Below are 15,190 nucleotides of genomic sequence, written 5' to 3'. Positions count from 1 at the left end.
AAATGAAGGGATTGGATCAAGTGAACTGAAGGTACTTCTAGTTCTGAATCTGTGATCCTCCTCTTAATCTTACCTCAACATATGCTGTACCCCCCCCCCAACCAAAAATCCCCAGCATAGTCTTCTAGAGTGGCTGAAGGAGCAGAGGATTGGAATAGTCCCAAACAAGGCAGATGAGTTTCCATCTTCAGAAGAGCTTATCTCTACTCAGTTTACCATAAACCTAATTTGAGAAGAGAGATTCTGGGAGGAATGAGAATGTAACCATTTTCCCCTTCTTTGGGTAGATGTGACCTTATGAATAGGGGAGTCAGGACCTACTCATATGAGGTCATTTGAGAGGCATCAGGCAGAGAGAATCACCGAAAACACATATCACCTTGAGCCTGTAAAAGTTCTTGAAAGTCTTCTATTAGTTATTCCTCCTACTGACTGCAGAGAGCTTTTAAAATTTCCAGAGTCCCTAATTAAAATACAGATTCTCCTAGAATTGATAGTAATAGTAAGGATCAGCTGATCCTAGGTGACAGTATAGAATCATAAAATTCAGGAAGAGAACTGGAAATGTCAGGAACCAGGAGAGGACTGGAGGTTGGGTGGGGGTGTGGTGAGAGAACCAAGCTCAGGGAAAATCAAAACTAGTGTCTCCATGGCACTTTATTACAAATGTGTTAAAGTGTGATTCATCATTGATGACTACTATTCTTGTACCTAAAGACACTGAAAAATATTTCCACTGACATTTTTTTACCTTAATGTCTCTGTTTAATTGTCCTTCTCTTAAGCACTTTGTCAGTGAACGCAAATATGATGAAGAGCTAGGAAGATCTGCCAGGTTCTCCTGTGACATCGAACAGCTAAAGACCCAAATCATGCTCTGTGGAGAAAGTGAGTCTTGCATCGTGAATGAGTTCTGTGTTAATCTGTAATACTCCCACCAACCCCAAAACATAAGTCAGTATTTTAATCATCCTTTTACCAAAGAAGATTAAATTGCAGTTGGTGGGGAGGAACATATGTATATGATTGTATACGTATAAAGGAATGTACAAGTTAGGTAACCATTTAATACACATCATCCTCTAAATGCAAAATGGAACAGATTTAACAGCATTTCTATAACAATCTCTTAATGGAAGTGAAATCACAACCACATTTGGACTCAGACATCCCTAATATACAGGATGTTACATGATAAAGTAAAAATTACATGGAAAAAGATGAAGTCAGGAGAAACAGCTACTGGACCTGATCATGTACATACAGAAGAAATAGAGTCTGAAGTTAGCATCATTTTGAAGGCACTCAGGAATCAGTTTTTAAGATATCTCAGAGGGGAAGATTCCAAAAGAATGGAAAAAAAATCACGGACTATTGTCCCCAAAAAAGGTGACATCAGCAATGACTAAGTGTTGTTCCTATTTTCTCACCTATGTAAAATCTTTATAAGGATGATCTACATACATATTGATGAAGATATAAGAAGGAAAAAAAGAAGGTTTTAATTTCCTACTGCACACTACGTCTTCAGTTACCTGATTGACTGATACATATAAAAAATACAAAATCCCAATGAATTTATTGTTTGTAAATTTTATATCTATTCACTAAAGAACATAATTCACCTCTTCATTCACAAGGTGTCTCCCATGCATATATTACACGCCTACAAGATTTCTTGATAGATGTAACAACACACATAACTCTTCAACAGTCCTCTATTTCAGAATATTAAATGAGGCATGAAACAGGTCAAAGATGTGTGTAGCTGTCAAGGATAACATCCTGCACAAACATCAAATAGAAAAGAGATACCCTATGATTGGTAAAGTCCTTCAGATGCTCCTTTTTCTAAATTACATTGTGCTGACTGCATCAAGCCTCAGAATACTTACTAAGACTTTCCACAAATACTCAGAAGAAATCAACTTGATAAACCACATAAGAGAAATTAAGTGGATGAAAAATGCCTATTGCCCAGATCATGACATGCAGTTAGATAGGCAGTCCAGTGAGTTAATCCATCTGTAAATATACTGAAGATGGATAATGAGTTGGGCTCAGAATTAAATAGATGAAGAGAGCTAGCTAGATTGCATTTTGGAAATTGATCACTTTGAAGGTCCCAGGCTGCACATATACAGTCTCTTAAACACAAACATTTACTTAGTGATACTACTAAATGGCTACCAAAAATGGATTCCCACAATTCCCAATGAATTAAACTGCAGCTGATCCAACAGACAGAAAAAAGCATGGTCAGTTTATATGGGGTACATGTTAACAAAAATGATTTGTATGCTAAAAGAGGCATAAGACATTTCTTCTAAAAATATAATCAAGAAAATGTGATCCAATAATGTAGTAGGGGTGAGAGAAAACAGAGGGACACCTGGACTGTTGCACTTATGCTCAAGAAATACACACACACACACACATATTTTTTTAAATAAGAACTACCCATAACAGGGGATCTTGACCTGGGGTCCTTGAACCTCCTTTTTAAAAAAATACATATTTTGATAACTTATTTAAATCTATCTGCTTTCCTTTATAATTCTCTGTGTTTTATTTTATACACTTAAAATAATTTTTCTGAGCAGGAGTCTTGAGGCTTTTCCAGATTGCCAAAGGAGTCCATGATACCCTAAAGGTACCCTGTTCTAGAGGACAAGAATCATATGGAATGAGACAGCATGGATGGGTTGTGATCTGCACTAGTCAAGCAAATATTCAGACTGATGATGCGTTAACAGAGCCATTAAATTATTATACAAGTGAGACCTACAGAGATTGTTCTGCTTAAGATCCTATAGCAATTCACCAGAAATGCCAAAATTTTGACTCAGATTCCCCAAATGTCAGTATGTCATGAGGAGTTTTTATGACTAATTATATGGAAAATAGACAGGTCAACTACAGTTTGCACCTTGTGATGTACTTTCTTTAAAGAACAGAAAGCTAAACTACTCTTCTGATTTAAAACAGCCGAGATATTATAGATAAGTTGCTTAAAGAGTAAGACTTTCTAATAAATCTGATAATAATCAGTTGTGTTGTAAAGTATTCCAACTGCTATCTGTGCAGTATGTCCATGTGCTTAGAGTCTACACTTTTCTGAGGTCAGACACAACCTACAACTGTGTGACTTAAGTGAAGTCCACAGATAGCTCAAAGACTTCATTTCATATGATTAGCTTGTCTTGTTCCCCTCATTCTTGACCTAACAGTCAAACTTCAACAATGAGTTTCCCAATTTTAAGCCAGTGGAAGTGGGAATGAACAATACAGGGGATAAAAGATAGGAGAAGGAGGGGCGGTGAGGTGGCTCAGTGAATAGAGCACTGGCCCTGGAGTCAGGAGGACCTGAGTTCAAATCCAGCCTCAGACACTTGACACACTAACCGTGTGACTTTGGGCAAGTCACTTAGCCCCAACTGCCCTCCAAAAAACAACAACAACAAAAAAAAATATAGGAGAAGGAGGGAAGAGGGAAGATCTATAAACTAGTAAATTTGCACCTGGATAACTCAGAATTGACTGCACCTTCAAAAGGTTGTCTTCTTTTCTTTATACTCTTTACATGTCTTACAGAAAGATTCACCCTCCCCTCCACCCCCCACTCTCCATCCTCTTTCTGGCTTTTTTCTCTGAAAAAAAAAAATGAGCAAAGAGTATAATTCCCAATTGAAAGCTTGACTTTGTCACAATTTCTACCGGGGCTTTCTGGACAGAATGAAGTTTATTTTCAGTGACTGTGTGGCTTCAGCCTTCTGAATCTCACAAGATGATTCACATCTCTGCCTGAGGCATCATCGTCGCTCCAGTGCCATCTAGTGGGGAGAAACACGTCCTTGCCAAGTAGTCAAGACAAGAATCGAGCCTCTGGATGAGAATGCCCCTTCCTTTCCTCAGACCCTATAAGAGAAAGCTTGGCCATAGCATGCTGATAGTGGGATTATAAAGTCCTCACTTTGTGCATGACAAGGACTGCTAAGAAATGCAGGTTTTAAAAGGAAGCACAGAAAAGTAACCAACATGAAATGTAATGACTACTACGCCCGTGGATTTTTGTTGTTGTTTTTAGTGCCCAGGATTAAATCCAAATTGGCAACTACCAACCCCATGACAAAGTCCTAAACTACACCATTCCTCATCGAAATCAAAAGGAAGAGTTCTCTTCTAAGAATGAAAGAAAAATCTGTATTTTAAGATCTAGTTTAAAAATGGTCAGCATAGTTAATAAAAACTCAAGTGATGGGTGGCTAGGTGGTGCAGTGAATAGAGCACCAGCCCTGGAGTCAGGAAGACCTGAGTTCAAATGCAGCCTCATTTAACACAAAACTAGCCGTGTGACCTTGGGCAAGTCATTTAACCCCAATTGCCCTACCTCCCCCCCTCCAAAAAGAAAAAACAAACAAACCCTCAAGTGAACTCTGAGTTATAAAGTGCTGCTTTTCTTGCTCTTGCTCTCTTTTCTGGAACTTCTAAGAAAAGTCACCATCATTTGTCAGAAAAGTTACATTTTGGGGAAAACAACAGGAACTATAAATATTAGCTCTCTAGCAACCTGACTTAACTCCAAAGAGTCTGCCAGCTTAGTTTCTACTGTTTCATGATTCCAAAGAATCATCTGTGGTTGCTGGATGGAAGTTTTTTGGGGGGTGGGGTGCACGAAAAAAGGAATTTCTCTTTAGTAAAGGACCAGATAACAGCATTAGTAAACTTAAGACATTTTATATATACTGGTTGGCCTGAACCTTAAGCATCTAGAAATAGAAAGGGTGCTGAAGGTTGAGAATTAACTCCTAACAGGTCCCCTTTCCCACCAACTGACAGTTTCCTCATCTACAAAATAAACAAGGGAAATTTGTAATTCACAGGTGAGTTACTGAGGCACCAATGTTTATTTCATAATACTGATGTTTGTTGTTGTCTTGTTTTTCAGTTTCACATCCAAAAAACAATTACTCCTCAAGAACACCCTGTAGCTCACTGCTGCCTGTGGTGAATGCCCACACCACATCTGGAAAACAGAACACCTATAATCGAAAACCACCAAGTCATAAGACTTCTGACAACAAAGCAGCTATCACTAAAATGCCAAGTAATCCTCCAAGCACCAATGAAACCTCTCCCCAAGTCATACCAGCTACCAAACAGGTAAGGCAAATATAAGCAAGATCTTTGTTGTTGTTCAGTCATGTCCAGCTCTTCCTAACCCTTTTTGGGGTTTTCTTAACAAAGATACTGGGGTGGTTTTCTGTTTCCTTCTGTAACTCATTTTATAGATGAGGAAACTGAGTCAAACAAGGTCAAGTGACTTACCCAGAGTCACAAAGCCAGAATGTGTCTGAGGCCAGATTTGAACTGAGGTCTTCCTGACCCTAGACCTAGCGCTCTAACCACTGTACCACCTAGCTGCCCTGTCAAGGTCCTAAGGTCTTCTAGTATTATCTAATCATTTCCTACTATCCAGTGGACTAGCTCATTCTTTTCTAGTGGTAGAGGAAGCACCAACTGCTAGACACTAAATTCTATCTGTGCCTGCCTCCTTAACTCACCCTTCAAGTCATATGACCAGTTCCCATTATTCCTGTCTCGAAGCTCCATGCAGCAGGTTGGCAGCATGAGAATTTTCCAGGATTTCCTGTATTCAGAAGGCCTAACTTTGTATGTGTTTTGACGAATGGGGGTGGTGAAGAGAGTATCTGCATAGGCTTGGGAAAAAAATTTAAAACCTGTTAGCAAAGAATCCATTCAAATATATTTTAATTAAGTTCCCAGCTACCACCATAATTAGATACCTAACAACTTTTTCATAGATGAAAGAGGTTCATGCAAATGCAGGATGGGATTGGAACTAGGACCACCTACACCTTATTTTCTTTGATTGTTCTGTACTCATTTATATCTAGGTTATGGATTATGAGCCACACCCATTTTCCCTTTTTTGGGGGCGTAGAATTTTCAAGGAGGATCATGCATCAAAATGACATGAACTGTTTCTAGGATGACTTCTTCACCACATAAGCAAATGGTCACCTCCCCATTCCTGTCCAACACAACATAGAAGCCTTAAACCCAGGCTCCGGGGGGTTGTCTTAACTTTCCTACCACTCCTCTAGCATGTCCTTGAGAGATAACGAATGTCTCTCTCACTTTCTCAGAATGATAAATATAATTTAATATTGATGTTAATCAAGTTCAGTCAAAAGGGGGGAAAAAGCACTGTTTGTTTCTTGTTATCTTTAAGAAGTCTTCTTAGAACTGCATAATGCTCTGTCTCTTACATCTGCTAAATTGACATTCATTTTTGTGAACCTGATCTTACAGAATTCTTATTATCAACTGAAAACAGTTCCTCTTTTTCTTAAATTTCTTCACAAGTTTTAAACCAGCATGTTGACCTGGGGCATTTCATTTAATCATTTTGAAGGATACAGATATTTGAATCTATCTGATTTGTGCTTTAAATATAATTCTTTGAGATCCAAGATTTTGTAAGCTGTCATATTCTTCTAGAGGGAAAAAAAAAACATGTGTTGACTTAGAGGTGTCATGATTAATGATATTCACGGTTTGGGTGTTTTCCCTGCAGAGGCTTTCAGCTAACACAAAGCCAAAGCTATCTAACAGCTATCTGTTTTCCTTCTTGGTAGAATGGCCCTTCTAGCCAGAGACGAAGATTTAATCCACAGTATCATAACAACAGGCTGAATGGTGCTGCCAAGTCACAAGGCAACATTAATGAAGCAGATTATCCTGTGAAGGGCAACCCGAGACATGATCATAGAAGACAACAGCACAATAGCTTCCGGCCGAAAAATAAGGGCATCACCAAAAACCAAGAGCTGCCCATGGCCACCAAGGCTTCTGAGAACCTGGCCCACTCAGAAAAACCCAGGCGAAAGCAGCATGCTGTAGATACCCCTGAGGCCAGGCCCTTCCGTGGGAACGTTGCTAGGGTTACCCAATGTAATCTCTGTCCCACAAGGATAGAAGTATCAGCAGATGCTGCCGTTCTCTCTGTGCCAGCTGTGACTTTGGTGGCCTAAACTAGCATTCCTAAGAAAGAGAAAAGCAGCTTTCACCCAGTTTTGGTTCCCTGCCCAAGGTGCTGATCTAATTGCTGCCAAGATTGTTGATCAGAGTATGCAAATCCTATATCGTCAAGACATCTTCTCTTGATAATTTGTACCCATTCTAATAATCAGCTATAGCTTGCTTCATACCTTTCATGGCTTTGCTTGATGCATTGAAGCTTCTTTTCATCAAGATATTGCAGCATTTTAGCCAAGCAGTATTTACTCATTCATTAGGAGAATCGAGATGTAAACTAAAGATCAAATGCCCAGTAGCAACTTTATTATGTCGTAGCAGTTGTACCAGTCTGTTGGTTGTTTTTAGAGAAGTTAATGTTGCAAAACAAATCCTGAAGATCAGGCAAAAGTGATCTAAGATATGCGCTTTTGTAGAATTTAACATCTGGTGTTTTCTGAAAAATTATATACATATATTGCTTTATTAAAATTGCTACATTTGACATTTGCTTGGGTCTTATGTGAATGGATATTCTTAGATCAAGCTTAATTTTTATTGAATGCACCGTACATTGTGCTCCGTTGGCAAGCTATTAATCATGACACACCACACAAAGCTACATATGATATTACTTGGAAAGAACACACTATCTCCAAAATAAACTCCCCTTTCATGTATACCAAGATATCTCACACATAGAAACACAACTCTGTTCATATTATCTTGGCCCCCCTACCAGGTATGAAGAGGGGAAGCTGATCAGTGATACAAGCTCAATGATCCAGTGATTTCTTTGGTCTTAACAAACTCATGGTTCACTTAATTAGCCCTTCCCCTCATCATTTGCCAATTCTGACCACAATGCTTCAGTCAGACTTTGGTGCATCCAGAGGACATTCTGGTCAACCTCCTTGCACAACTTGCTTTCAGCTTGTGGTGTTCCACAAGTGCTTCAGCATCCCAAGTTCACCAGCTGTCTTCGAAGAAGTATCCTGCACTGAATACATCATCAGTACACTTGCTCTGCCAAGTACAAGAAGATGTTTGCTCTCTCCATAGAAAGTTTGTAGAAGCCCCTGAGGCATCCCCTACATTTAAAAGGAATTCAGAATGTCAAATCACACTCAAGGAGTGAAGAATTGTTTATTCAAACACAGAAGAAAAATGGCCAGAACCACAGTCAGTGTTTTCCCATATTAAACTGTAGACCTTCAAGTCACAATCTTTGAAGGGCTAAGTATGTATAAGATAGAAGGATTTTGCATGTCTGCCTATACTTCTGTAGAATGAGACTTTGCTCTTACAATGTTTTAGCATTTTGCAGCATAAAATTTTCAGCCTTGAAGGTAAATCAAGAAATTCTAGGATCAAAGCAAAAAATGGGCTTACCAGGTTGTAATATATACCAGTGTTCTCTGCCAGAAGCCTTCATAACCTACTTTTTCCTACAGTTCCTTAGATTAAGAGCAAAAACTAGCTCATAATCCAGCAATAAAGTCCTTTGCACACATATATGAACATATCTATCAGTATACATACATGTAAACAGGTTGCAATGTATGCCAGTGTTGTCTGCCAGTATTCTACAAGCCCAATTTCTCCTACAGTTCCTTAGATTAAAAGCAAAATCTGACTCATAACAGCAATAAAGTATACATATATACACCCATGAACATATATATATATGGTGGGTATACACATATGAATATATAGAGATGTTGAAAAGTAGCATAACTAATTACATTTATTCTAAAATTGATTTTTTTAACTCTTGTAAATCAGGCCTGCACAACCTGTGTCCTGTGGGTTGCTTGGGGCATGCCAAAGGATTTTGAGTGGCCCATGAAAAATGTAGAGGATGTTTTCTTGTGGGCTGTAGGTTGTGCAAGCCTGTTGTAAACATTCGCTAATTTGTTTTTACAGTAATTTCAACAATTTAATGCAAAACTTATTTTATTAAAATACATCCTTTAGTAGCTTCATCTAGTAAAAATTACTGATATGACTCTGGGAGCCTCTGCCACCCTGTGTGATGTTAGAAATTTTAACCCACAACAACCAGTCCAGTAATGGTCTAAATTTTTATTTTTCTCTAGTTCACAAAGGGTTAAAAATTCCTCTAAAAATTTCTATGAAGATATAACTGAAAACAACATGTATTAAATACCTGCTATAACCTGAATACTATCTTAAGTATTGGAGAATAATAATAATCACAGAAGACCTAAGTACAAATCCTGACTGACCCTTACTACTGATGTGACCCCGGGCAAGCCACTTAACATCTCTCAGCCTCTCCTATGTAAAATGGTGATAATAATAAAATAGTGATAATATAGTTATAATAAAGAGCTGTTGTGAAGATCAAATGAGATATTTTTAGAATGCTTTGCAAACTTTTAAATACTATAAATGCTAGCTATTAATACTATCATATAGCATTTTAAGGTTTGCATAGAGCTTTGCATATGTTATTTCATTTAATCCTTATAACAAGTCAGGAATGTAAGTACTTTATTACCTTCATTTTGCAAAAATGAAACTAAAGCAGACAGAGATTAAATAACTTTCCCAGAGTCAGATGACTAGTAATTAATTGTATGAGGCAGGATGAATTTTCAGGTCATTCTGACACCAAGTCCAGCACTCCAAACACTGAGCAACTACAGCTGTCCAGATTTAAAATTTAGATAAGATGTGATTCTTGCTGTCATAGAACTTGTGGTCTGGGAGAATCAAGTAACCAATACTAATTGCTAAAATACGCAATATTGCATAACAAGTGCATTTGAGTTACAAAACAAAGGGTGGTGTGAACTCTGAAGCAGAGAAGCAGGAAAAACTTAAACTGAAACCTTTAAAATATTAGAGTATAATTCACCTACAACTGAACACAGATTTTTTTTTTATCCAAAGCTCCAAATGTGAAATGTAAGGGTCTTCTGAATCCCAAGTTACCAGAAAGGTACAGTTATAAGTTAGAGAATCAAGAATTTCACTCATGTCCCTGTTTCATTAATGTTCAAACTGTACCCTTTTAAACCTGACCAAAAAAACCTCAATACACTAAAGCTCAACAAATTAATGCAAAATTCACTGTTCTTGAAGGACAACAGGTTGGATCAAAAATGCAAACATATTCAACAATATGTCTTTAAAGGATTCGTTTTACATGTCAATTACCTATACTAGCATCAGCAGAGTAATCATATTTATCCATGAGGTGCCTGTAGGGAGGCTGATCCAAGTGAGACTAAGGCAAAGCTACCAACGTTATCAACTGTGATTCCTCCTTATACAAAAGTTTAGGGTTGAACTTAATCTAGATGAAACTACAAGAAGCTGAAAGTGGAGATCTGGGCAGTTTTTTTACCTAGATCATAGGCTATCAAGCAGACCAAGATTCATCAACAAAATGTTGTAGAAACAGTAACAACATTTTTTAAACTTTAATAATAATTTAATAATTCTACTGAAGATACTGCTGGTTAGAGTGCCATCATATGTTCTAATGCTGACATATTAGATTGTTAATATGACTTGTGATAATATTTTTTTCCTTTTACACTTTTCTTTTTTTCCCCCACTTTCTTAGAGGGGGAAAGGTAGGGCAACTGGGGTTAAGTGATTGCTCAAGGTCACATGGCTAGTTTTTTTGTGTTGTGTCTGAGGCTGGATTTGAACTCAGGTCCTCCTGACTCCAGGGCCAGTGCTCTATTCACTGCACCACCTAGCCTCCCCCCCCCCTTTTTTTTACACTTGTTTCTAAAGCAATGTGGAGTTCTGAAAAGTCATATGTGTTTCAAGAGTAGCAGGTTTTATATCCCCATTGCTTAATTTTGATACTAAGAGAACATATAGTTAAGAACTATGATAGCAAACATTAAATAAGTTAGGAAAATTGTACTAAGTAAATAAAGGTAAATCAAAATTAAAATTTTCTAAAAGGGAAAATACAGCTCCACAAACATTAAGCACTTCCTCCAATGTGTAATGCACTTACTAAGTGCTAGGAAAAGATGCAGATATGAATAAGACACAATCTCTGCTCTGCTGTAGTTTCCAGTCTAACTATAATCCAAGAGGCTTAAATTTATAAGAAACCTGTATTTGTTTTTTTTTTTCCAATTTCTGACAAACCATCAAGAGCAAAGAATAAAGTAGCCTGCCAGTGATTAATACATTGTTTGAATATGCTACCAAAAATCTTGGTGACTTTAATCTGCAGTTCTTAATTTTGCAGGTAAAATGAAGAAACAAAATTATTAAGACTCATTCATTGCTTCACTCTTGGGTTGAATCTACTTACATTTTAATATTCTTCATAGTATAGTATAAGGACATTTTCCCATCCTCCTTTTCCCTGAGTCATCAATCTCACTGACACAGTAAGGAAGTTCTCTGCATCCATTTTTTACTTCAGTATCAGGAACTCACTGATTCTTAGTTGTTATGGTCTTGGATTGCACTACAGAAGCAGTCATGTAGATAAAGGCTCTTTTTTTTGTCTTTTTGGAGGGGAAAAGGAAGGGCAATTGGGGTTAAGTGACTTGCCCAAGGTCACACAGCTAGTGTTAAGTGTCTGAGGCTGGATTTGAACTCAGGTCCTCCTGACTCCAGGGCTGGTACTCTATTCACTGCATCACCTAGCTGCCCCTAGATAAAGGCTCTTTGAGAAGACTCTAGCAATTTTTTTTTCCAGAGAAAACCCTTCATGTAAATTTTATTATAACAACTTATTCATAAAAAAAATAGTTCTTTCATAGCATATTTTCACCATATTTTGTTTGGAGAATCAGTTTTCATGAGCCCTTTGGATTTGGGGTTCTAATCCTTACAAAAGTACAGGAATAGCCCTTTTATGTGAAAAAATAGTATTCCAAAGAAAGTAAATTTTAAAAACATCCAGTAAGTTTTAAAAGAGAAAATGCCACCATTTTGAAGCTAGCTATTCATGAGATACATTTCTTTATCTAAATACCTATACATATATATCTATATCTACATACCTACTTTTCCCTATATGTAGATATTCATGAGATAAGGCTATATAAGGCTATGGCCTTCTAGATCCTCTAGCATGGGTGGGGAACCTGGGGTCTTGAGGCCACCTGTGACCTTCTAGGGCCTTGAATATGGCTTTTTGACTGAGTCCAAGTTTTAAAGAACAAATCTTTTTATTAAGGGAATTTGTTCTGTGAAGTTTGGATTCAGTCAAAGGGCCACACCTGAGGACCTTGAGGTGGCCTCAAGGCTGCAGGTTCCCTGCCCCTGCATCTAGGCTAGCCTTTTGTGGATAATTAAGTGAACTGAAATAATAGTCTGACAGAGCAAGTGTATATATTTCTGGAAGAAATTTTATTTCATTGTATTTTATTTCACTGTAGGTGATCACTATACTAAGCAAAAAGAGACCTACTACACAAGATTTTTACAGAAAATTAGAACACAAAAACCACTTCTTGGTAACAGTATACATTAATGGTTTTTCAAGTGTCAACACAAGGCTTTTTCCTAGACTTCTGACATAATACATTGTTGAAAATTCTTGCCAAAAATCACACACAGAAGAAATTTATTAGCCAACTTTTAAATTCTGGTTCTTCAAAAACCTTTATGAAAGACTTTGAAGGCTTGTAAAAAGCTTGAATCCAACTAAAATGAACCCATGCACTAAATGCACTAACTCCAGAGAAGAGAAATCTCCATCCATCCAATCCAATTAACATATATTAAATATCTATGTTCAATGAACAGTGCCATGGGCTAAGGATACAGAAATGAAGTTTGACAATAGTTCCTTCCTGTTTACAATCTTAGTAAGTTATGACATACAGAAATAACTTTAAGACAAGGCATGGTTGTTATGAGTGTGAAGAAGAATATAGTGCCAGGAGAAAGTTGAAGAAAGGAGGCTCATCTCTAGCTTTGGGTTTTTGAAAGGACTTGCCTTATAAAAGGCAAGGGGAGAAAGAGAGAAGAAGGAAAATTACCTTAAGTCCTCTCTAGCTCAGAACTAAGAAGTGACATGGATGGAGAGCACATCTTTGTAACCTCTTTGTCACAAATGTTCATGAAACAGTATCTAATGTGTTAGGGGAGCCAGAAATATTAAGTGCGGCCTTGAACAATTTATTTTAAAAGGCTCAAGACTCCTTTCTCTCTCTTTTCACATGGCTGTTTTCACTTGCATCTTTAAAATACCAACCTTGCTACCTTGCTCAGCTGAAACCATTAGCTGTCTTCCCTCTCATTTGCTTGCTGAACCAGATGAAGCAGTGGTTGAGAGAGACTAAGGTGCTAAGATTGCTTTGCTTAGCATATTTCATCCAACAGGCCTTGGGCATATGCCGTGGACCAATCTATGAGTGGGAGGAAGGGATAAGAACCTTTAGGAACAGAAACGGAACCTCTGGAGAGGTAAACAGGCCAGGTAATCAAGAGTAATAGTCAAAAGACTTTCGTTATACTGCTGACCTATTGGAAATGACCATATATCAGATTTATAGTTGGAAGGATTATCAGGAGTTATCTACTCCAATCCCGTTGATCTTGTATTTGATAAAATGGAAGCTGAGTGACTGGCCCAAGGTCACACAAGTTCAATGGGAAGACATGGACCCAGGCCTGCAGACTCCAGAGCCAGTGCTACTTCCAGTACATCACTGATTCAGCTACAGTCCTGACCACCTGAATTCAACATAGATTAAGGATCTACATTCAAGTCACTGTCTGAGGTGCTAGGGGAAACAAAGGCAAAAACTCAAGAAGCATACATTCTACTGCATGAGCTTCCTTTTTTAAAGCCTCCTTTACTGGAAAAACTGTTATTTCCACAATGTTTTTGCTGCAGTGACAAAAATAAGAGGTGCTGGATAGCAGCATTTTCCCCCCACCTGATGCAAATAAACTGCCATTTAAAAAAAATCCTTTTCTGATGCCTCAACATGTTGTGGCAACCTTTGGTTCTCAAAAATTATGCCAAGAAAGCACAAGATCTGGCAAAGTGAAAAGACTTACAGATTATGAACTATCATCAAAGAACCCATCTAGTTAAATTTTCAGAATGTCACCAAAAGGCTTGGTCACCTGATTTTTTGCCCACAGTAATTCATGAACCTACCAAAGGGGCAAGGAAAGGCTGTGATCCACATCAGTGGAATCAGTATCCATAATGATGAAATCATATCTTTGATGTATGGTGTAAAAAATACATTCAGTATATATATATAAATTCCTCTCTCCTAAGACACTGTACTCATTTAGTTTTACATACCTAAGGAGGGTTTTACTAGTGGAATGTGGAGTCTGGGATGACAACAGGAAATGGATATAAAACAAAGCTACAAGCAAAAAATCATTACTACATGGATAGATAGTATACAGCACTGAGTGACAGTTCCTGTGAAATTCTATTGGCTTAAAATGCAGCTGCCTGCATCAACTTTCACTGTAGAAAATTTTAAATACGTATGGTCTGTTTGGGGGCAACATATGTTGAACAGAGGCTATAACAAAGAAAAATTAGATTTTCTATAGCAATACATACTGTATGCATCCCAGGAGTTTGACAAGAATACAAATGAAAATGTAGGCTTCATTTTTACTTAAGACTGCACCATCATCCAAATTCTATGAATATAGAACTCTAAAAGCAGCTGGAAACAAAGAAATATTTTTCATTAGGTATTCATGTTTCCTTTTGACTATATTGAATTTTCAAAATCCTATGTACTAATTGCAAAGCCAACTTAAAGAATCATTCATTCACTATTCACTAAGAACATATAGCATTTAATTGACAATATTCAATGGATAGTTTCAGTATATAAATACATATGGAAAAACCTTGCCATCATTATTAAAAGTTCTTAGACAACTAAAATACACCATCTGGAATAGACTTCAATACTTGGAAGCATAGAAATACATATGAAAAAAACCTCACCATCACCTTTAAAAATTCTTAGTTACCTGATAAGTATAATACCTGGAACAGATAAGCCATTTAGAATATTTCTTTTCATATTATGTAGAGCTTTTGTCCCTTCATTTCACTAAGTACAAACTTGTAGAATATAGTATTCTGATCAAGATTATGTACCAACTATTTCAATGTAAACAATACACATAAATTCTACAACTT

At 37.3% G+C, this 15,190-nt stretch overlaps 1 protein-coding gene across 5 annotated transcripts in view; it reads left to right on the top strand.

Annotated features, from left to right (window-relative positions):
• The window catches only part of SPATS2L (spermatogenesis associated serine rich 2 like), a 254,703-nt gene extending 247,152 nt beyond the window's left edge, over positions 1-7,551 (top strand). For all 5 annotated transcript variants that reach the window (XM_069070110.1, XM_069070111.1, XM_069070114.1 and 2 more), the window contains 3 exons: positions 786-888; positions 4,949-5,163; positions 6,663-7,551. In XM_069070110.1, coding sequence (XP_068926211.1) covers positions 786-888; positions 4,949-5,163; positions 6,663-7,058 — 714 coding nt within the window. In that variant the 3' untranslated portion in view covers positions 7,059-7,551. The remainder of the gene's footprint in view (positions 1-785; positions 889-4,948; positions 5,164-6,662) is intronic.
• The last annotated feature ends 7,639 nt before the right edge of the window (positions 7,552-15,190 follow it).

Source organism: Petaurus breviceps, unplaced genomic scaffold, assembly GCF_028583685.1.
Source record: "Petaurus breviceps papuanus isolate PSGF00001 unplaced genomic scaffold, PetGlider_PUasm1.0 90804, whole genome shotgun sequence".
Lineage (NCBI taxonomy): Eukaryota > Metazoa > Chordata > Mammalia > Diprotodontia > Petauridae > Petaurus > Petaurus breviceps.
The sequence above is the reverse complement of the archived record's forward strand: the minus strand, read 5'-3'. Positions and strand labels throughout refer to the sequence as shown.